At 42.7% G+C, this 20,793-nt stretch overlaps 2 protein-coding genes across 3 annotated transcripts in view; one reads left to right on the forward strand and one right to left on the reverse strand.

Moving 5' to 3' along the window:
* The window catches only part of ppfia4 (PTPRF interacting protein alpha 4), a 62,803-nt gene extending 53,093 nt beyond the window's left edge, over window positions 1-9,710 (forward strand). Inside the window, exons 15-31 of the mRNA XM_028575634.1 lie at window positions 405-601; window positions 1,258-1,486; window positions 1,575-1,610; window positions 1,702-1,823; window positions 2,085-2,160; window positions 2,298-2,371; window positions 2,514-2,595; window positions 2,827-3,027; window positions 3,653-3,715; window positions 4,140-4,166; window positions 5,803-5,978; window positions 6,408-6,505; window positions 7,148-7,323; window positions 7,946-8,014; window positions 8,105-8,291; window positions 8,449-8,546; window positions 9,189-9,710. Of these exons, the coding sequence (XP_028431435.1) occupies window positions 405-601; window positions 1,258-1,486; window positions 1,575-1,610; window positions 1,702-1,823; window positions 2,085-2,160; window positions 2,298-2,371; window positions 2,514-2,595; window positions 2,827-3,027; window positions 3,653-3,715; window positions 4,140-4,166; window positions 5,803-5,978; window positions 6,408-6,505; window positions 7,148-7,323; window positions 7,946-8,014; window positions 8,105-8,291; window positions 8,449-8,507 (1,872 nt within the window). The 3' untranslated portion in view covers window positions 8,508-8,546; window positions 9,189-9,710. The remainder of the gene's footprint in view (window positions 1-404; window positions 602-1,257; window positions 1,487-1,574; window positions 1,611-1,701; window positions 1,824-2,084; window positions 2,161-2,297; window positions 2,372-2,513; window positions 2,596-2,826; window positions 3,028-3,652; window positions 3,716-4,139; window positions 4,167-5,802; window positions 5,979-6,407; window positions 6,506-7,147; window positions 7,324-7,945; window positions 8,015-8,104; window positions 8,292-8,448; window positions 8,547-9,188) is intronic.
* Window positions 9,711-10,837: 1,127 nt separating this feature from the next.
* Window positions 10,838-13,219, reverse strand: myog (myogenin). Of its 2 annotated transcripts, none has more exons than XM_028575583.1 (3): window positions 12,499-13,219; window positions 11,776-11,872; window positions 10,838-11,681 (listed from the first exon to the last, which is right to left on the reverse strand). In XM_028575583.1, the coding sequence occupies exons 1-3, from the start codon at window positions 13,045-13,047 to the stop codon at window positions 11,563-11,565; spliced, it is 765 nt and encodes a 254-aa protein (XP_028431384.1). In that variant the 5' UTR covers window positions 13,048-13,219; the 3' UTR covers window positions 10,838-11,562. The 2 variants fall into 2 exon arrangements, with proteins under 2 accessions (XP_028431384.1, XP_028431383.1); XM_028575582.1 differs by having other exon boundaries at window positions 12,514-13,175.
* Window positions 13,220-20,793: the final 7,574 nt, after the last annotated feature.

The raw sequence follows: 20,793 nt of genomic DNA on the forward strand, positions 1-20,793 counted from the left end.
ACACATACACGAAACAGGCCAACATGCCAATTATTCTTCTAACCACATACAGCTCCTTACCAGTGCTTTATTCCAGTTCATGTCTGCTTTGCTAATAAGTGTCAGTGCCTGGCTGATGTATGAGGATCTTCACGCCTAACTTACCATTCTCTACTAACCTCTCTGTCTCTCTTTCACCTGCTGCCATGGACATGCTGTCTGATGTAAGTTCCCTGTTCATCCATTTCTTCTCATAACTTGCCACATACTTCCACAAGTGTCATATTGTATTTTTACATGTATGCGTTTAATCAGAATTGATGCATTAAAGCAAATTCTTCAGGTACATTTGTTCATGGTCAATGTTTGTTGTATTTAACAGTGTCTACAGCTGTTAAAAGCTCATGTGTGTTTGTTGTGTCCAGGTGTTTGCTGTGTTTGAACAGGACTACCCATCTCTGCGTGGGAGCGTCAGCCACCTCCTCGGCAGCGACATCGAAGCAGAGTCCGACTTGGATGATGACGTTAGCTCGACCCTGCTTTCCCCCAGCGGCCAATCTGACGCTCAGACTCTCGCTCTGATGCTGCAGGAGCAGCTCGACGCTATCAATGAAGAGATAAGGTGCGAAGCACAAGCACATTCTGCTTCATAGTGTTAATGCAATGCATAAAGGCCTGACAGAATGCCCCACAACTGATAGTGGCATTAGATAGAAAGATGATAACATGTAGATACGGCTCTTCGCTCTTTAGTTCTGTTTCTTGCTGAAGGAGGACGCTGGTTATTGCAGTTTACAGTAAACAAGGTCCTCTTGTGACACCTCAGAATATGCTGCTAGGGAGTAGATGCAAAATAGATGCTGATTATGCTGCAGAGAAGCCAGACTCCCTCGAAGAAATAAAAAACAATGTCTGTGCTACTAATGGTATTTTTATAATGCAATATTTGCCAGGATTTTTGAATTATTACATTTTTTCATACAATAGTTAATGATAAATAAATGATGATTATGTCCCAGAATATGAATAGTTTTTATTTCTCATTTGTTCTACAAGTTGGACTTCTAAGTCATTTTATTTTGAGCTTTGTAACTCCATCTAAAGGTTTCATTCATGTTGAAACTCCAACCTTTATATGGAGTTACAAAGCTCAAAATAAAATGACCCTTTGTATTTTGGTAATAATTTATTACCAAAATACAAAGGGTGTGCTTTTAATTAATTGATGGGATGTTCTGTGTTGAAAATAACTATGTATGTGTGCGTGTGTGTGTGCAGGATGATCCAGGTGGAGAGAGAGTCAGCAGACCTCCGATCTGACGAGATTGAGTCTCGCGTGAACAGCGGCAGCATGGACGGTCTCAATGTGACACTTCGACCCCGGGCGCTACCCACCTCCGCCACCGCACAGTCCCTGGCATCCTCCACATCCCCGCCCAACAGTGGCCACTCCACACCTAAACACCACTCACGCAACGCCAGCCACCATCTAGGCATCATGACTCTGGTCAGAGAGCACACACGCTTTATATGCTGTACTCGTATATTCATAGTAAACAGCTGTATCTGTAACTGTGTGTTGCTTTGTTTGATAGCCAAGTGACTTGAGGAAACACCGCAGGAAAGTAGCAGTAAGTTTTGCAAACACACCTAAAATGATACTGTTTTTCTGTCCGACTGTGGCTTTGTGACTGAGCGGAGTTGCTTTTTTGACTCCTCCAGTCTCCAGTGGAAGTGGACAAAGCTACTATCAAGTGTGAGACATCGCCTCCCTCGTCCCCCCGCAGTTTACGGCTAGAAACCAATTTTGCTCAGTTCACAGGCAGTCTAGAGGATGGCCGAGGGTAAACACACACACACACACACACACACACGTAGCAAAGTATGATAAATCATTATCAATACAGACTTATGGCTTCTTTTGGATTCTTTTACGGATCCACTTCAGCTGTCCACCAACAAGTTTTGAAAATAGTAGTGGCTGAAATTGGATCTGAATCTTTCTCTTTGCTTTACACACACATAAACAATTGTTTACCTTGCTAATTCATAGTTGACAGAAATATACTAAAGATTTTAGCGTAATACAATTTTCTCTTTTGCAGCAAGCAGAAGAAAGGCATCAAGTCATCTATTGGCCGATTGTTTGGGAAGAAGGAGAAGGGTCGAATGGAGCAGACTGTAGGCAGGGAAGGACAGCCACTACCAGCCTTAACAGGTACACTGCAGACTACATAACATACTCCACACTCATGCAGACAGTGTGTGATTGTGTGTGAGATACAAATTAACTCTTTTGCTGTATTTCAGACTTTGAGATGGGCATTGGTGACACTATGACTCTGGGAAAACTGGGCACACAGGCTGAGAGGGACCGCAGGATGAAGAAAAAGTAAAAGCATAACTTCCATCTCTGAAGTTGTGTGTTTTGTCTTTCTCTTGTTATTTTACACTAAATAACACTCACTAAACCGTTCTCTGGCCACTGTCACTTCCTTGTGTCTTTTTTTGTCCACTTTTGATTCCCTTGTTAGACACGAGCTTCTGGAAGACGCCAGGAAAAGAGGCCTGCCATTTGCCCATTGGGACGGCCCTACTGTTGTCTCCTGGCTAGAGGTACTTTTAATCTACTTTTATATCTTCCAAACATACATTTTCACAAAACCTCCCTTTATCTTACTGTCTTTATTTCAGGCTGCTACTACATCTAATACAATGATAAATAAAGTGACATGAAATACTAGACAGACCACCATGACAGCCTGATCTGCAGTCCCTTCCCTTTTTTATCTGACCTTTTATGGCGACAATGGTGGTGACGTTGAATATCTTCATGACTCTCACCAGCTGTGGGTGGGTATGCCAGCGTGGTATGTGGCAGCCTGTCGTGCCAACGTGAAGAGCGGGGCCATCATGTCAGCTCTGTCCGACACAGAGATTCAGAGGGAGATTGGCATCAGCAATCCTCTGCACCGACTCAAACTCCGCTTGGCCATCCAGGAGATGGTGTCCCTCACCAGCCCGTCTGCACCACTTACCTCCAGAACGGTAAAATAATACAACAAATACCCCTCCATGATCGCAAATGTGCATAAACGAACAACAAATAAATAAATGAGCGCATGAACATACACAAAAATGTAATCCAGGATTGTGAACATGAACACACTGACCTACACAAAACACGCAAAACTTCACTCTGCACCCTGGGGTGATAACTTCCCACTCTATTTTGCTTTTTTGTTCTTCTGTTCAGACCACAGTACTGGTGTGACGTGTTGTTTTCGCTGCCATGAATTGCATGGGGTTCTGTAGGAAAACAATAGTGCCACATATAGCTAAAAGCTACCTGCCTGAAATACACTCCCTCCCTTGGCATCACTCAACACAATGTTTGTCTGTTTGTCTGTGTGTGTGTGTGTGTGTGTGTGTGTGTGTGTGTGTGTGTGTGTGTGTGTGTGTGTGTGTGTGTGTGTGTGTGTGTGTGTGTGTGTGTGTGTGTGTGTGTGTGTGTGTGTGTGTGTGTGTGTGTGTGTGCGCGCGCGTGGGGGTCGGTATGTGTAAAAATATACACAAGTGCATTCTTGGGTGTGTTTTTGTGCATATATGCGTGCTTCTGTATGCATGTGTGTATGTATGTGTGTGTTCGGGTGTGTTTTCGTCCTTTGAGCAGTCCTCCGGAAATGTGTGGGTGACTCATGAAGAGATGGAGAACCTGGCTTCCTCCACTAAAGCGGTCAGTACCATCTGGGTGCTCCCCTCCCTTTTCCTCCCACCCAACACTCTCACACTCACACTGTCCTCACTGTGACACACATATGTCATCCCCTGAAAGACCCCTTTATATACACACTACATCACACACTAATGCATTTTTGTGCTCGTGCTGGTATTTGTATGTGTATGTCGGATGTAACCTGTGACTCCATGAAAAGTTCAATTAATGATATGAGTGTTGGAGATGTGTAATAAAGGTCAATTGCAGAGGGAAAACTCAAACTATTGTGTGTGTTTGTGTGTGTGTGTGTGTGTGTGCGTGCATTTGTGCGTGTGTGGGTGCGTGCGTGCGTGCATGTATTTCTGAATGTGCAACATGTGTGTCTTTAGTTATCCCCTGTCTCTCTGACCCTGTAAATTGTCTCTATCATGCTGCCACTCAGGACAATGAGGAGGGCAGCTGGGCACAGGTGAGGTCGCTGCACAAACAGTCTGAATCCGTGCCCACGCTCTTCACTAACATACACTCGTCATACGTGTATTTGAATAAGAGAAGGCAGCCAATTCACCTTCAATATTATGCTAAGTACACAGTAATTGGGAAAGTGGACACAGAGGTAGAGTAGGGAGACAGAATATTTGGCATTTCGTGTCATGTTGGAACATTTTATTAATGCTTTGGCACCACAAACTAAATTCTGTTTACCTCAGTTGAAAAGTATTTATTTTTGTAATGTTGTTAAACTGACCCTTTAATCAACATAAGCGATGGTGATTTTGTTTGCATTCGCTAGCAACATATTGCATCATCCCATATCTCAATTTGCAAATTTTATCTGCGTTAAAGAACTTACATAGTCACGGCCAACAGGTGTTTTCGCTGAGTCTACATGATTATAGCTCTTTTCAGGACTGTATCAGTGTGTACACACTGTGCTTGATTGGCATGTGATAAATGCCCTTGTCACTTTAATAGGATGTTTTGACAGCAGACATTTTGACCTCGACCCTGAAACCAAAGCCGCTAAACGGAATTCAGCCATCATTCATTTTATTGATTAAACCTGTTTTTTTCCTTTACTGACATGGCTACAGTACATGTCATCTGTGAAAAAAGGCCTATTGGTGCATTGAGTTTGGTGACTTTCTGTAATTGAAGAAAAGGTAACGCCTGCACACTTATGCCATGCAACAAAAGACTTGATGCACTTTTTAAAATTCTTTTTGGGATGTTTTTCCATCCTGGATGTTTTTTAATAAACCACACCTGCCATCATACTGTAGAGCTTGTCAGCCAATTGGCATATATGATGTGTAAGATATGGATGTGCTTTCCATTTATCAAACATTTTGACCTGATGAAGATCCAAGTAGGATCGAAACATTGTCATTATTATTAAACCTTTGTGGCATGGAGTATGTGTGCAGGCGTTACCTTCGTACTACCTTTCGTTTTCTAATAGCCTTTCACCTACGTAATTACTCTCCTTCCACTTCTTGCAATTCCCAGCATAATTCTTCCCAAAATCAATCTGAGCAGAGGTCTAATCAGAGAGAATGACTAAAAACATCAGTGTGCTTGTGCAAGGCCTTTCAAATTATGATGTGCTCAAATTGTGCTGTCCTGTACAGTTGATGAAACCCCAAGAACATGTTTCAGCTCTTGAGATAGACAAAATGTTTATGTTTCTCATAGCACATATTTTGGCTTGTCGTTGCATCGAGAGCACAGGTGTATCTAATAAAACGAATGATGGCCCAGTAAGTAATGACAATGTGCACAATACCAGGGCCATGGATCTGAACACCTAAATAGAAAGCAGCCGTTGTGTTATAAGTAACATCTGTGCTTTTGCTGTGAGAAAAGGCATTTTGGTGTTACACTTGGTGCTACTTTGAAATTTGAGGATCATTTTATTAATTTAGTTATACAAAATGCCAGATATTTTACCACTTGACTAGCTTTTGGCACCAAAGCATATTGTCTTTTCACATACAACAGTCTCACATCCATGCATATGTACAGTATACAGTCCTGAAAGCAGAGAGCACTCTCTCTTTTTCCGTTGCACAAGTTAGTAACATCATGTACTCCTCTCCCTGTAGACTCTGGCATATGGCGATATGAATCATGAGTGGATTGGAAACGAGTGGCTGCCCAGCCTCGGCCTGCCTCAGTACCGCTCCTACTTCATGGAGTGCCTGGTGGACGCTCGTATGCTGGACCACCTGACCAAGAAGGACCTGAGGAGCCACCTCAAGATGGTGGACAGCTTCCATAGGTCTGTAGCTATGGTGATCAGCTTAACTGCTGTCTGATCAGCTTCCCCTTTCATCTGCTAACTGGGCGTATTAGCAATGGAGATGATGCAAATGTGCTTGTGCTTTTCTATGTTTGTGTGTGAGCTTGTTTGTTCCGTAACGTATGTGTGTGTGTGTGTGTGTGTGTGTGTGTGTGTGTGTGTGTGTGTGTGTGTGTGTGTGTGTGTGTGTTTTGAATAGAATGCCTTTATTGTCATTGCATCATTAAAAATATACAACGAAATTCAGTTTGCTACTCCTGTATTGTGCCACTAGTTAAAAAACACATTCTCTCCATACATTCATTCATACATTTCACACTATAATAATAAATAAATAGATAAACGAAGTAGTTAAAAACTGCATTGAGAAATTGCACATTAAGAGAGCTTTCTATGTATGTGTACCAGGGCTAGTCTGCAGTATGGGATTATGTGCTTGAAGAGACTCAATTATGACAGGAAAGACCTGGATCACCGGAGAGAGGACAGCCAACACGACATGAAAGGTACACTTACACACACCCTGATACGTAGTGACAAAAAAAGCAAGCGCACACACACACACATACGTTCAAACACTAGTGCACAAAATTGCACACATCCACACTCTCATCGGGCCATCGAGTGGTGGCTCGAAGCGTCTGCGTTTGCGTACTTGCGTGGACAATGTTTCTGCCCTTAGACTGTCAAAACGCCAGCTGAAGCAGGCCTACAATCTTATAATCCAGAGCTCCACATACCAAGAGTTGTCCACACACACACACTTAGATCTAACCAACCCTCTTGCCCTTTTGACCTTGAGTTCTGCACATGAACTTGACTCAGCTGTCATGTCAAATCAGAGTCCTGCCCTCACACACACACACACACACACACACACACACACACACACACACACACACACACACACGCATATGCACCGCCTGTTCCAACTTGGAAAGCTGGCTGACAGCTGTGCTTTAAATGAACAAAGGGAGTGTGCCAGTGAGTTGACACCATGTGGCCATGCACATTATATCTTTGTCTCTCTCTCTTTCTAGCTCACTTACTTAAAATCGAGTTGCTCTTATTTGCCGGTAATGATGTGCGCTGACACTCTTTCACTGTGCCACAGTACCTCCAGCCTGAGCCACTTTCTTTTACTTTAGATGTGTTGGTGTGGACCAATGAGCAGGTGATCCACTGGGTCCTGTCCATTGGTTTGAGGGAGTATAGCAGCAACCTGTTGGAGAGCGGTGTCCACGGAGCGCTACTCTCTCTGGACGAGACCTTCGACTACAGCAGCCTAGCCCTCATCCTGCAAATCCCTATGCAGAATACACAGGTGGTTAAAGAGGAAAACACAACTGTTTACACTCATCATGCAATGATCCAACTGATCTGACTGGGAGGAAGATATCAAGTGTTGTATGATCCAGCAATATGGTGGTGAATTATGAAATAAAATATATAAACCTGAGATTTGTACCAATAAGATTTATTTTATGTTGTATGACTTATGAATATGAATATCCTAAACACTTTTGTTCTAAGCACTGTAAGCTCAACAGTCACAGTTATTGAGGTTTTTATGTGATTATTTGATTTAGGCCTACTTTTTGGTGAGGTGGCGGTTTTTGTGCAGTCAGCATGTCCTTCTACTGCTGGCCACATGCTGCCAACATTTACTTCTGCCTCAGATTCTATACAGTAACAGTTGTTCTCTGATCAAAAGGCCTCTGTTGTTCTCACTCAGAATATCCCAATCACAGGCTTTATTACAGATGTATTGCCCACAGTTCATATTTACAGGTAAACAAAACAACTTTTCCTGTTTATTAGAGGTATTTCAACAGCTTTCGTTGACATTTTGCCATCCGCTCCTGTTCATTTTTGCCCCTGGTTGGCTAACCCACACCTTTACTGTGGTTCCTGCTCACAGAGGTTGTGTGTGTGTTGTTTTTCAGGCACGGCAAGTTCTGGAGAGGGAGTTCAACAACCTGTTAGCCTTGGGGACCGACCGTCGACTAGAGGAGGTGACCTCTCAAGCAGCTGCTTTGATCAAAAACAAATTGTTGAAAATAAGGGCAGGTCGTCTGACCTCGCTTTTCTCCCTGTCACTCTAGAGTGGGGATGACAAGTCTTTTCGACGCTCTCCATCGTGGCGCAAGAGGTTTCGAGCACGTGAGGGAGGGGTTGGGCTGGGCATGATGGCGGGCTCCATGGAAACGCTGCCTGCTGGCTTCCGCATGCCCTCCATGTCCATGCCGCCCTCTGCTCATTTAATGCCCAAGAAACAGCTCCAGCCTGAAGGTGTGTTACAACACTAACCAAACTACCTCTACCTCAGCCTATTTACTTTTCTGTGTGTATCTGTGTGCTTCTCTCTGCCCGTCCTGACTGACTAACTGCATGCTGTGTCCTCTCTGTCCTGCTGCGACCAAACCCCTCTGTGCCACGTCCGCTCAAGCTCCTCCCCCGGCGACCCAGAGACTTGACCCCTCGGCCGTGCGGACCTATTCATGCTAACTTCTCTCTGCTTACTAACAGGAGCGCTAATGCTAACAGGTAAGCTAACAAAACCATACCTGAAACTAGGGCTGGGCAATATGAAGAAAATCTAATATCACGATATTTTTGACCAAACACCTCGATATCGATACCGCAACGATATTGTAGTGTTGACTATTGGTGCTTGCACAAAATATTTACACAATGAGATTTTTGATAAATAATCATCAGTATGTGGATATAATGACTACATGGATAAAGGCAAATAATAAAACAGTCTGGTAAGTTCAGAAAATGACATCACTTTACTGTAATGCAGCCTTTAAAACCAGGAAAAGACACCACTTATGCCATATTACAATATTAAGATATCCAAAATCTAAGACAATATCTAGTCTCATATCACGATATTGATATAATATCAATATATTGCCCAGCTCTACCTGAAACTGCTGAACTTACAGCTCACTGCGCTTTTAACCAGCATTGATCAGCTGCGTGGCATGTGGCAGGACTGTGGCACTAACTTTACAGTACCAGGCTAATGTATTGATGTGTGTCTGGCAGATTTGAGCCTTCTAGCTAGTGAACAATGTGAGTTTTAGCCTCTTCTTTTTGGAATCATTAATTTACACAACAGCATTTTGTACAACGATAATGACATTTCTCACTTTCCTCACTTTTTTCTCTCTCTTCCAGTGCATTCTCATTACCTATACGGACACATGCTTGCGGCCTTTTGAGAGTGATATGCCAAATCTGGAGAGGGAGTCCTGGGTGCCACATGGGAGTGATCTTCATCCCTTTGTGGCCCGGCCTCACCTCCCATCTTTCACCTCTCTTCTCTCCTTCGGACACGTGCAATACAGAGGCCAACTCTGACCTTTGAACTCTTGAGAGTGCTCATTGGCTGCGCTCGCTGCTGTAAAGGAGACTCATCCCTGTCTCTCCCAGTTTACCCCAGTGCTCCCAGTAGCCTTGTTATTGTGGTGTTGTGCTCCTGCTCCCCTGATCTCAGCTGTGGGTTCTTGTCCTGGTTCTAATCTCTCAACATGGTCAAGTTCAAACCAATTTTTTAGTGTCATCATGTCCAAGGCAACACAATAGTTGGTTAGTGTAAAAAAGATTTAAAGGAATGGTGACAAGTCATTGATTTGGACTTGGGAATGATGATTACTTGTATAAATGGCAGATCCCACTGCACATTGCCCCCCTACCGGTTATGCAAGGTATTAATCATTTATTGTCTTTGTACATAAAATCGATGACTTATGTTTTTTATAGAAATATTATATATATATATATATACATATATATATTGGAAATATATATGGAAATGAATACAATATAATTGCTGTATGAAACCCAATGCCCTGTATTCGATAGTGACTGTTCTCTCTCTCTTTCTCTTTCTTTCTCTTTATCTCCGTGTCGGACCTTTGTGTGTCTTTTGCTGTATGCTGTAAGTGTGTGAATCGTTAGTGGGAGGGTCTCACTAAGGAGGGGGTGTGTTTCTACAAGGACCCTTCACGGGTTCATGGGTCCAATTTCAGACTTCTTCAGACTCTCTTTGCCTCTTCTCCTGTTCTTTCCTTTTCCCTCCTCCTTCTCTCTTGACACTATGTAGCTGTTACCTCTCCTCTTTTCGCCTCTCTCGCCTTCAGTATGACACTATGTAGCCTAGAATAGAGAGAATCCTTTAATATGAAGAGTGTGTCTGTGTGTGTGTGATTGAGTGAGTGGACAAATGAGTCTCTCTGCTCGAGACTTGTGTGTGAAAGGCTGACCCCAGCCGGGTGACCATGATTTTTCTCTGTGGATGGGTAGTGTGAACACTGTAGCTCCTCTTGTTGATTCCTTACTTTCTTTCAAATCAAACTGTAAACTGCTGCTCAACATCAGCCAATGATATACACGTAAAACTGCTCAATGTGAGGGACTCTTCTAATCCTGTCCCGTCACCTCCCATTTAGTTGCCATGGAGACGTGCTAATGAGCAGTCAGTGCTCTCGGCTGACCAACTCTTCATCCAATGAGAACAGCATATGGACAAGTAAAGTGCTGGATGGGTGTACAATTTTTTTTTTTTTTTTTGAGTTTTTCCAAGGTGTCTAAAAGGTGTAATGTGCTATGTGGCAGCTATGAGTAATGTGTCTTTATTCCAGGTGTGAAACAATGCTGACAAATCAAGATTTTATTATTTGGCAATTCAAAAAAGTGAACTGTATTTATGACACTATATAGACATAAGTAAAGCTGTTTTTTTTAAAGATTTTGGATGTTGTGTTCCTTTTGAGGTTAGACAGTCAAAATATCTCATTGGTAGTTAAAGACAATGACAGACAATGTATTGAAAATGGTCTTTATTGCAAGAATTGGACAGAAAATATCACTTTTCAGAACATCTACAAATACACAACAATCTTAGTTATAAAAGTCAAAAATAAGTTAGCAAAAAATAAAAAATAAAATGGCAAAACCACTCTGTAGAAAAAGGGAACGTATTTACATCACTAGCATTCATAACCAGTTTAAATTAAGCAGATCTTGGTCAAACTGCCATGGTACATATTGGCCCCACAAATAAACTCATGTTTTTTTAAGCATTAAAACACACACAAAAAGAATGAAAGGGAAAGGTTTCGAAAAGAGGAAAACTTAAATTAAGTAAGGAGAAAACCAGGCTTTGTCGTTCCTCTCTGGCTCTATGAGACTGAAGGCAAACCTAACAGAGATCCAATCTAGTAACTAGGTGTTGGGTTCATGCAGTAAAGTCCTTGAATCTCTAGTTAGACTACTATAGCTCTGACAGAAAGGCCTGGACCGCAGGATAAGGCAGGGAATAAAGGGAATAAGGCCTCATTGTGAACAGGAGGAATTCAGTTTGGCTAGCAGACCCATTGATCAGCAGAGTTACAATTCAAACAAATCACTATATTAAAATTTTAGCATAAGACACATAGATCAGTAGAGCTGAAAAATAAATTAAATTGGACCGATTATCAGCCTGCTTTGCCAATTGTCATTTTGTCTGTGGCTCTCTGTGCACATATGGGTCCGCTGTGTGGAGGGTCTATTTGGGAATGTCCACAGAAAAGGCCACAGCTCCGCCTGCTGCAGTGATGCCGTCCACGATGGAGGTCAGGGCACGCATGTTCCCCTGCTCTGGAGAGTCAGCAGTACTCAGGAGATCTGCAAAGAGACCCAGTCACACATTGAGTATCTGAGCGAGTGTGCACGGATCTGTTATTGCTGTCTAATGGGACTGTGTATGAACTGTACTCACCCTCGCTGCTGTAGCTCTGTGTGCACTGCTCTGGTGTGCTGCTCCACTCTGGGCTACTGCAGCAGGTGCTGCCTGAACTGGGCTCACTTGACGACACCTGTTACCATGGAGATGCACACACAGAAGTTGCTGTCAGTCACTCTGTGTTATGACAGGGCATATCCCGCCCCACACAGAAACACAGCACACTACATTGCAGTGTAATACCACACACACCACCGCCAATCCATCCTGTGATGTACATGATGAACAGTATCTCAACAAGAGAAGCAAGACTTTTCCATCAAAAAATACACTTGTGTATATAAAAGAGATCAAACCATTTGACAGAGACAGTCGTTGTTGGATTGATATACTGTATTTTGTACTTTGAACCTTCAAATAAGCCAAAACATTCTAACTGTGAGACAATGACAGGAAGTGGATCTGTTCGTTTTATGTCTAAATACATAGATGGATACACCAGCTATTCCCCCAAACCTCAAAACTTAGCCACGGTGATCTATTTGGAAGCAGACATTGAGGTGTATCAGTTCTTCAAAGTCACACATCGTCAAAACATTTTAACATTGACCATTTTTCCAATTTCTGCCTATGTCGTGTATCTCTTCCTCTACTTGACATTTCATCTTTGTCTGAACATCTTCTGCCTCGCTGTTTGTTTTTTCTGTTTGCTTTTTGGCTCTGTTCTCAGTGTCGAATATGTGACCCTAATCATCCCACCTCTGTCCTACTCACTCTGGGCTGGGCCTGGCTGGGTCGGTAGTGCAGTCCCTGCTGTCCCGTTTCAGTGTCCTGCTGGTTGAGGGAAGACACCAGGGCCTGCAGCCTTTCAATATACTGGATGGCACTCCGCAAGATCTCCACCTTGGGCAGCCTCTGGTTTGGGTTCATCAGGGTGCTCCTCTTCAGAGCGTCAAAGGCCTCGTTTACCTTCTTCAGACGCCTCTTCTCCCTCATTGTGGCCGCTCTCCGACGGTCCATGGTAACCGTCTTCCTTTTGCACAGCTTACAAGCCCAGGGCAGGCACTGACCCGGGCAGTGGGGCTCGGAGTGAGGTGACAGGCTGGACGGAGAGGCTTTGTCCTCTGTTCCTGTCACTCCGACTCCAACACCCCCAGACAGACTCCCACACAAGCCCATCATGGAGTTCCTATCCTGGTAGGCAGATTGGTCATACCCCCCAGACAGGCGAGAGGGGAAGTAGCTGTCCCCTCCCTCGTAGAAGCGCTGGTCAGGGAAGAAGTAAGGGTTGGTCTCGAAAAGCTCCATACTGGACAACGTTATGGTCTGAAAGGGGGGACAAAGATTCCTGCTTCCCCTGGAACTGCTCTACTGTATGTGGTGTTCGGTCCTGCGCCTGGAGCGTGTCTGTCGGAGTGTTCGTGTGTGTATGCCTGTCTTCGTCCCTGGCTTTAGTTTGTGATGAGTGGAAGATGTGTGGAGAACAACTGGTGTGGAGCAACTGTAGGCTGGCATTTAAACCCCTCTGCCTGCTGCAGGATCACAGGGTTAAATTTAGCACGAGCCCCTAGAAACCTGACACGACGTTTAGCTGTTGCTGCACATCTACACTTCACATCTCTGTTGGGCCCTGCTCTCCAGGGCTTTAAGGCCCTTTTGGACGTGTGTGTGTGTGTGTGTGTGTGTGTGTGTGTGTGTGTGTGTGTGTGTGCGTGCGGGTTTGTGCACTTGTGTGTGTCTTTGAAGCCGGAATATGATCAAGTTGCAGTGGAAATGGGAGAGATAACCTGGGATCAAAGATGTCCTTCTTAATGAGCTAATCCCAGACTCGCGTCTCCCTCCATGACACCATACATAAAGTCCCCTTGCATGGGGGTGGAGGAGGGGGCAGTAGGGACAGTCTGGAGACAGCTGTCACTTCTACTAGGAGCCAATGATAAGCAATGACAAGAAGTTGTGCCTTCCTGTTGGAAGGAAATGAGGCCGGAGATTGTTGTTTACTCAAAACTAGGTCACAGATAAACATGTGTACTCTGTTGTGACTGAAGGTTCAGAGTGATCAACTAGGTCGATAGGCCTACTAAATATGGAAAAGCTTGGGTAACATGAAAGCTCATGCCATTGTTGGGTCTTGGTTTTACGTAACCACATTCATATCTAGTGACTTTCCTTCTAAGATGATTGCACAGGGTGATGCAAGTGACCTTCTGAGCTATACTGGACTCCGATTCAGACAGGTCTGTGCAGGAATGGACAGAGTATAGTACAGTAAGTCGAGAACCAAGGCTCCCACTACTCTCAGAAATCGAGGGACAATAATCAAACGACCATGCAGAGGTATGGCTTTCGTTGTCCTGACCTCTTCCAGTTAGTCGCAGTGTTAGCCTAGCCATCAGGTGTTAATCCTTTCAGGACATGTCTCGCATAATAGATCACCAGCCAATTCGGACTGGCTTCCGCTAACATGGACAAACAGCCAAAACACACACTTCTGTCAGCAGAGAAGTGGCCCGGAATGACAGGCATAGTGTGAGATATGTTGCATCCCTGTGTATCCTATTTCACTACCATAGGTTTATCACAGTAACACATACCTGGCAGGAAATGTTTGCTGGAGACAGGGAGATCTGTTTTGTGGCCACGCGACATAATATGTACAGGTGTCTGGTGTCTGCCAATGACGTTTGTCACATGTTGTCCTTTTTCTTTCTCTGAATGTCTTTACTTTCATCTTCCTAACAGAGACTTCAAAATGCTAAAGAAAAAATATTGCACCACAACATGACACCACACAAAATGCAGTGAAAGATTATTAGATGAGTCAAAAATAGAAGTAAATAGCGTTACATCAATAAACTTAACTGTAGAAGAATTATGAAGCTATATACTTTTCTTTTAACCTCCAATCAGTTGGTAAAAGAAAATCTGATGTATTGAACTCTTTTTTTTAATCTTTCACTAGCTAATTTACAACATTTTCCATTATCCTACTCCTTCACCAGATTTTCAACTTTCCCTATGCTTAAAGAGACAGGCTGCATTCAAATAGTCTATTTTGCTCAGGAAAGCTCCTAACTGAGTGAAATGACTCTGAAGTATTTAGTGACAGCCATGATCAGAGCTGGTCAAATTCTCTAAATTCTAAAGAAAGGTTAAATGCTCACTTTCTTATCTCCTTTAGCATTGGGTACACTGGACCATCCTTTACTAAAGGAAAGGAGATAATCCCGTCCTACATTTCCTTGCAGCAGCAACATTTAAAGTGATGCACCATTCAGGCGTTAACGAAAGCAAACGATAGGCCCTACATTGTACATGTAGTTTCACCACATCAGACCCACGTCAATAAACATTAAGTAATTACGTAGCCTAGTGTAAGTGCAATCACATTCTCTTAGCACCGCAGTTTTCTTTTCCTAAATCCTACTCGCTGCCCAGTCCATATAATCGGGTTTCCAGTACGGATTGGGTACTGACAGTCCTTTACATTTTTCCTTGACCTAATGACGTTTTCCATCGAGGTCAGGGAAAAATGTTTAGGAATGACATAGGAATTAATGTTTTGACTATTTGACCGAGATGAACACAGCCTAGAGAGGAATTGAGAGGACAGTGTGGCAGTTCTTTCAAGACAAACTCAGAGTAATGGTATCTTGGACTGTTTTATCTCACACTCACAGCACATTGTTTTAAGAACATATCATTAAGCGCTTTGTGGCAGACATGTTCCAGGCGCAGGTGTAATTAATAACATTAATTATGGGTGCATTTTGGGTGTGTCAGTTCCAGGGTCATGGTATGGTGCGCACTGACTCAAGGGAGATAGTTTACTGGCACACCAACATGAAGCAGAGCTGTAATTAATTACACCTGTCTTTTCCAGCTATTACAAGTTTAAATGTCTGCTGTGACAAATGCCTTTTACACACATCTTAATGGGACTCTAAATTGACTCTAATGGACTCTTAATTAGTGCTTTATTAAAAACCGGTGCGCAGGAAACCTAAATATAAGTAAAAACACACAAAAAGTGCTAACAAGCAAGACAAATGTACAGCATGTTGTCTGCTACAGGTTCCTGGTTTGAGGGATTATGCTCTAGGCCATTTGCAATTTCTCAATTCATTCTTCTCTACTTATATTCTACCTATTGTTACCTCATTCTGTACTTGTAAGATCTCTACGAGCCTCGTTCTTTGGATAGCCTCGAATGTTGAAGTTGGACATGGTGATCTACATGAGTCAGTAGGGCTGTCCTCGACTAAAGAAATTCTTAGTCGACTAACACTTATAGGATTTTGTCGACTAATCGATTAGTTGATTTAATTGACAGAGCTGTACGCTTTGAGAGGTGGTTAAGACTAGAAAAGCACAATATAAATGTAGTTAATTAACCATCTGTAAAACTGAGTTTCTCCACAATTAATCCTGCAAAAGCACCACTTGTGTTTACCATAAATGTGCTCAGAAGTTTCTTGGAAATAAGTAATTAAGCATGAATAAGCATAAAAAATGAATGATCGACTAAAGAAATCTTAGTCGACTAAGACCAAAACGACCGATTAGTTGACTAATCGACTAAGAGGTGGCAGCCCTATGAGTCAGAACTCTTTAAATTCTGCAATCAGTGGCGAGGAAGGTTTTTAACAAGTTGCCACTACAGTACTTATGTATATTCAGTACTTTACTTATTCTGTATTTATTGTCTTAATTTGATGGTATTAACAATGAAGTTACATTTGCGATTAAAACAAAAAATAATGTGTTGTTTAAAATCTTTGCCTGTCAGTGGTGAGTGGAAGTATCCCGCTCAATGTAAGATGAATTGACTTGTTGGTACAGACAAGAGGAACCCTGTGGGACTGGTTGCCAGGCATCGGTCTGGCAGGACTGCCTGGTGGCTAGTCCTGGGGCTTTGGGCTCGGATTTGGGGTTGAGGCAGAGCACACAGTCGAGGCTTGGCGCAGGGCTGCGGTGGGCTGTCAGGTTAGTCTGTGATGGATATTCACTGATGGTGGAGCGAGTACAAAGACGCCTGTGTTGCTCTCAGGGGCACAGCAGGGAGGGGGTCTGCAGTGTGTCAGAGTCACTCATAACCCTCTGTCATCGTAACCCATTGTCAGCAGAACTAGAGAACTTGCGTGTGTATGTGTTTTGTAGTAGTTTCAGGCTCACACTTGTGTCTTGTTTGAGGAACAAGTCCCCTCTCAGCATTTTGAAGTGACCACTTGAGATGCAGTAAACCAGATATTGGGTGCTTATTTACTGTTTGCAGATACTGCACTTGACAGTAACAGGGATTGCCCTGTCACTGGCAACACTGTTCCACTTCTCCTGAGTGACAAGCAGCAGCACATTGTGGGACAGCTGAGCAGGGGGGGAGGAGGGGGGAGGGATCAGTCCTCCTCCCCCCAGGTTAGCCTCAAGAGCATCACTGACCTGGAGAACTGTCATCTGAGTGCAGTCGGGAGATCTCAGATATGTAAGAGGACAATAACATAACAACAGTGAAGGAGTGTTCTTTAAAAGGGGATCAACACGGACCTCTATCCAGTGAGATACAATATGATACACCATAACCACATAATTAAACTGCATTCAGTGGAATAATACATGTATTTGGTGATGCTAAATTGCCATAATAACTTTAATAACATATATTATTATTATATTAAATAGGGAAAAATAGAGACAATGTTCTAAGAGTTATTTGAGTTTGAGTTTATAAGCTGTCCTACAGCTAACATTGTACAGTAAATGCTAGAAAAGCTGACAGATCTATTTTAACCCAAGTAAATACTATTGACTGATTTAAAACCTTATTCATTGTGTGTGTTAGAATTGTATGCTTGCCTATATACAAATGTTGTGTTTAGCAGCATTTTCCTGCTGTACAAGTTATTTGGAATTTATGAAACACTGTCTCCATTTTCCCTAAAATTAGAATGGTCCTTCCTATGCTCCTTTACAATACTGTTCCATTCCAAACTGGAAACTACAAGACTTTTGGTAACTTGGTTAAAAAAAAAACATTTTATAGAAATGTAATTTGTTTCTTAATATGTAATGCAGTCATTGACAATTAAAGTTTCTGTCAACATACAAACCTGGTCAACCTCGCCACCACGATGAGTACATTTCAGTACATGGTAAACATGGTTGTGGTAGGAGCAACATGAACATGGGATACAGATTTCAAAGAATGTACATTTAAGGGAAAGGGAAGGGAAATGTGTCTATTTCTGTACTGAAACGGGAATGTTTCTGTAGTGCTCCTAGTATGCATTGTTCTGTTTGAAGTCTGGACTCATGCAACAATGTTCTGGACTGCCTTCTGGAGAGGACATGGTCACCATAGTGACAGCAACAGATGCCCGACTGTGTCGCCTCAGAGACTGTTTCTATACTGTTGCCATGATAACTGCATTACTGAACCATTTCATATCAGTTTTTCATACAGCACAACGCTCTCTTCTCTCAGATTATGGCGATTGTATACCGACTACACAACATTTAATGGTGAAAGACAACAAAGTAGTGTACTCCTCCCAGATGATCACCAATACATACCCAATGTAAGCAAATCAATCACCTAACTACTCTGAAGCTAATGAAATGGAGCAGTCAGAGCTGATTACTACTCCACTATGCGCCACTAATTCTGTTGAGTAATGAACCTTACATAAGCTGTAGTGCTGTGCCGTTTGACTGATGCCTGAAGGTGATGTGACACTACTACGGCCCAGCTAATCAACGGGAGAATACTCCCATTCATTGCAGTTCAGAATGAAGTGCCCACACCTGTGTTTTCATAGGGCTCTGGAGGCCTGGAGAAAGCTTTCTAAGTCAGGGGGGAAACAGTAGTTCTGTAGCCCAGCTACGCTGCTGCTCACTGTGGCAGGGTAATCCCCGACAACAAACAGAATGGCCGGCATGTGCATACGCAGCTGTCGCAGTCTTAGTGCAAGTGGTGTCATGTTAAATCACAGGAATGGACTGAGCCCCTGAGCCATCCGCTGCCCTTCCCTCCACTGGCATCCCGCTCACTGTGAGGCTCCAGCACCCATGGACAAACACATATACATACTCATACCTACATGCATAACCCACTAACATACTTCACAGCACATGGTAGCGCTAAAGTTATTCACTGTAAATAACCTGTGCCCCACTGCCACAAACAACCAGATTATTTACGTGACATATATTCTGATAATGCCACAGGTTGTATGATAACTCAAAATGGGCATCACAGTCTGGGAAGCAAACAACATCCATCGTTTTAGGACTGCCAGTTCTACTTAAGTTAATCAGAAAGGTATCTGACAGGGTAAAGCCAGGACCCTCATAAAATCTATCCAGTTTAATTTGAAGGCAATTTACACCTTGACATTGCCCAAGTGTCAACCACAATCTGCATTGCACTCCTGTCTGAGGCCAGTGATGTGTATATGACTGCAGTGTTGTGAGATCTGAGTTGATAGTTATGCAGAAACTATGCCCTGAGCCCAGTCAGCCCATCTTCCATATATCATCTTCTATATCAGACCTCCTGCTGTGGCTGCAAGTAAAGACAAACTCTATTATCTATTTTCTTTTTTTTTTTTTTTTTTTAGAATCTCATTTTAATGTAATCATTCATTACATGTTGTTCCCCTTATTTCTACTCTTATTTTGAAATTCTCTCTCTGTCTTTATGACTTTTTCCATATCTCTGGCTCCACTGACCTTCTCCCGTGTCAGCAGTAGGACAAATTTAGCGTCCTGGTTTCTGGAGCGACCAAATAGTCGGACACAACAGAGGGAAAGTGTGGGCGGTGTGTGTGTGTGTGTGTGTGGGTTAATGAAGGGATGGAGGTGAAAAGGAAGGTCCTGTCCACACAGATACAGTTACAAATATCCAGACACACAACCAGAAGAAAGCAAAGGAGGGTAAACAGGCTGGAGGTATGCAGATGAAGGACACAGGAAGAGACGAGTGACGCAGAAATACTATGTATATTTATAAAGGTGCTTTAAAAGTGTGAGCCAGTAAGAGCAATACAATGATGGCAAATAGGCAGAAGTATGGGAGCAATGCTCAACAGAGCGCTTCCATCCTAACTATTTTTCCTCTAGGAAGTATTGCATACGCCATAGGGTATAAAGGAAGAATGTGTTAAGTTATTCTGGGATGTTGGGATGGAGAAACTGTTGTCATGGAAACATGCAGATCCCCTGCCACTCCCTGGGCCATGCCATTCTAGAGCTGCCAAGCTCTGGGTGCCATGTCACCAGGGGTGTTTGCCATTTTTTGTCTCTACGCTTTGTGACGTGCCAGACGCCGCAATCAAAGCAGTACGCCATTCTTGAATTAGATGCAGAGCAAGGGAAAGCATTTTAGTATGGCTGTCACGAGCATTTAATACTGTAGGGCAAATCACAGGGGGCACAGCACCTCCCTCCATCCCTACTATGTGATGTTTGCCTGTGGTGGAATGTAACTAAGTATTTTAAATACTGTACTTGAGTACAAATGAGTATTTCTATCCCACTACAATTATTTGTATTATTATTATTTATGTGTTATTATTCACAAATTAAGTTTTTATATCAAAACATATGAAGGTCTTATGCAATATAATGCATTGCTGTAGATTATCCTGCATTAGCTATATTAAATTAGACCTGAAAGGATTAGTTGACAGAAAATAAGTGCAACTAATTGATTGAACTGATTATTCGTTTAATTTTTCTCTCGAATATGCCAGTCAGTCTCAGCTTCTCAAATGTGAAAACTCATGCTTTCCTTGTTAAATTACAGTCAACTGAATAATTTAGAGGTTTGGACTATTGGTCATTTTTAACTATTTTGTGACGTTTGACAAACCAAACACAATAATCAATTAACTGAAGAGAAAGAAAACAATCAGTAGATGAATCCATAATGGACATTTTCATTAGTTGCAGTCCCATATATTATTGTAAAAAATGAGCTCCACCTTAACCAACTCCAACAGTAAAATGATGCTTACACATGAGGAATAATAATTGAATTATATACAGTAACTATAT

The sequence above is a fragment of the Perca flavescens genome, chromosome 4, assembly GCF_004354835.1.
Source record: "Perca flavescens isolate YP-PL-M2 chromosome 4, PFLA_1.0, whole genome shotgun sequence".
Classification (NCBI taxonomy): Eukaryota; Metazoa; Chordata; class Actinopteri; order Perciformes; family Percidae; genus Perca; species Perca flavescens.

Coding starts and splice junctions, on each gene's coding strand:
- myog (XM_028575583.1), bottom strand. CDS start 13,047: ATGGAGCTTTTCGAGACCAACCCTTACTTCTTCCCTGACCAGCGCTTC. Junction 11,873..12,498: donor CCAGAGTGAGTAGGACAGAG/GTGGGATGATTA, acceptor CCATGGTAACAG/GTGTCGTCAAGTGAGCCCAG. Junction 11,682..11,775: donor ACAGAGCTACAGCAGCGAGG/GTGAGTACAGTT, acceptor GTCTCTTTGCAG/ATCTCCTGAGTACTGCTGAC.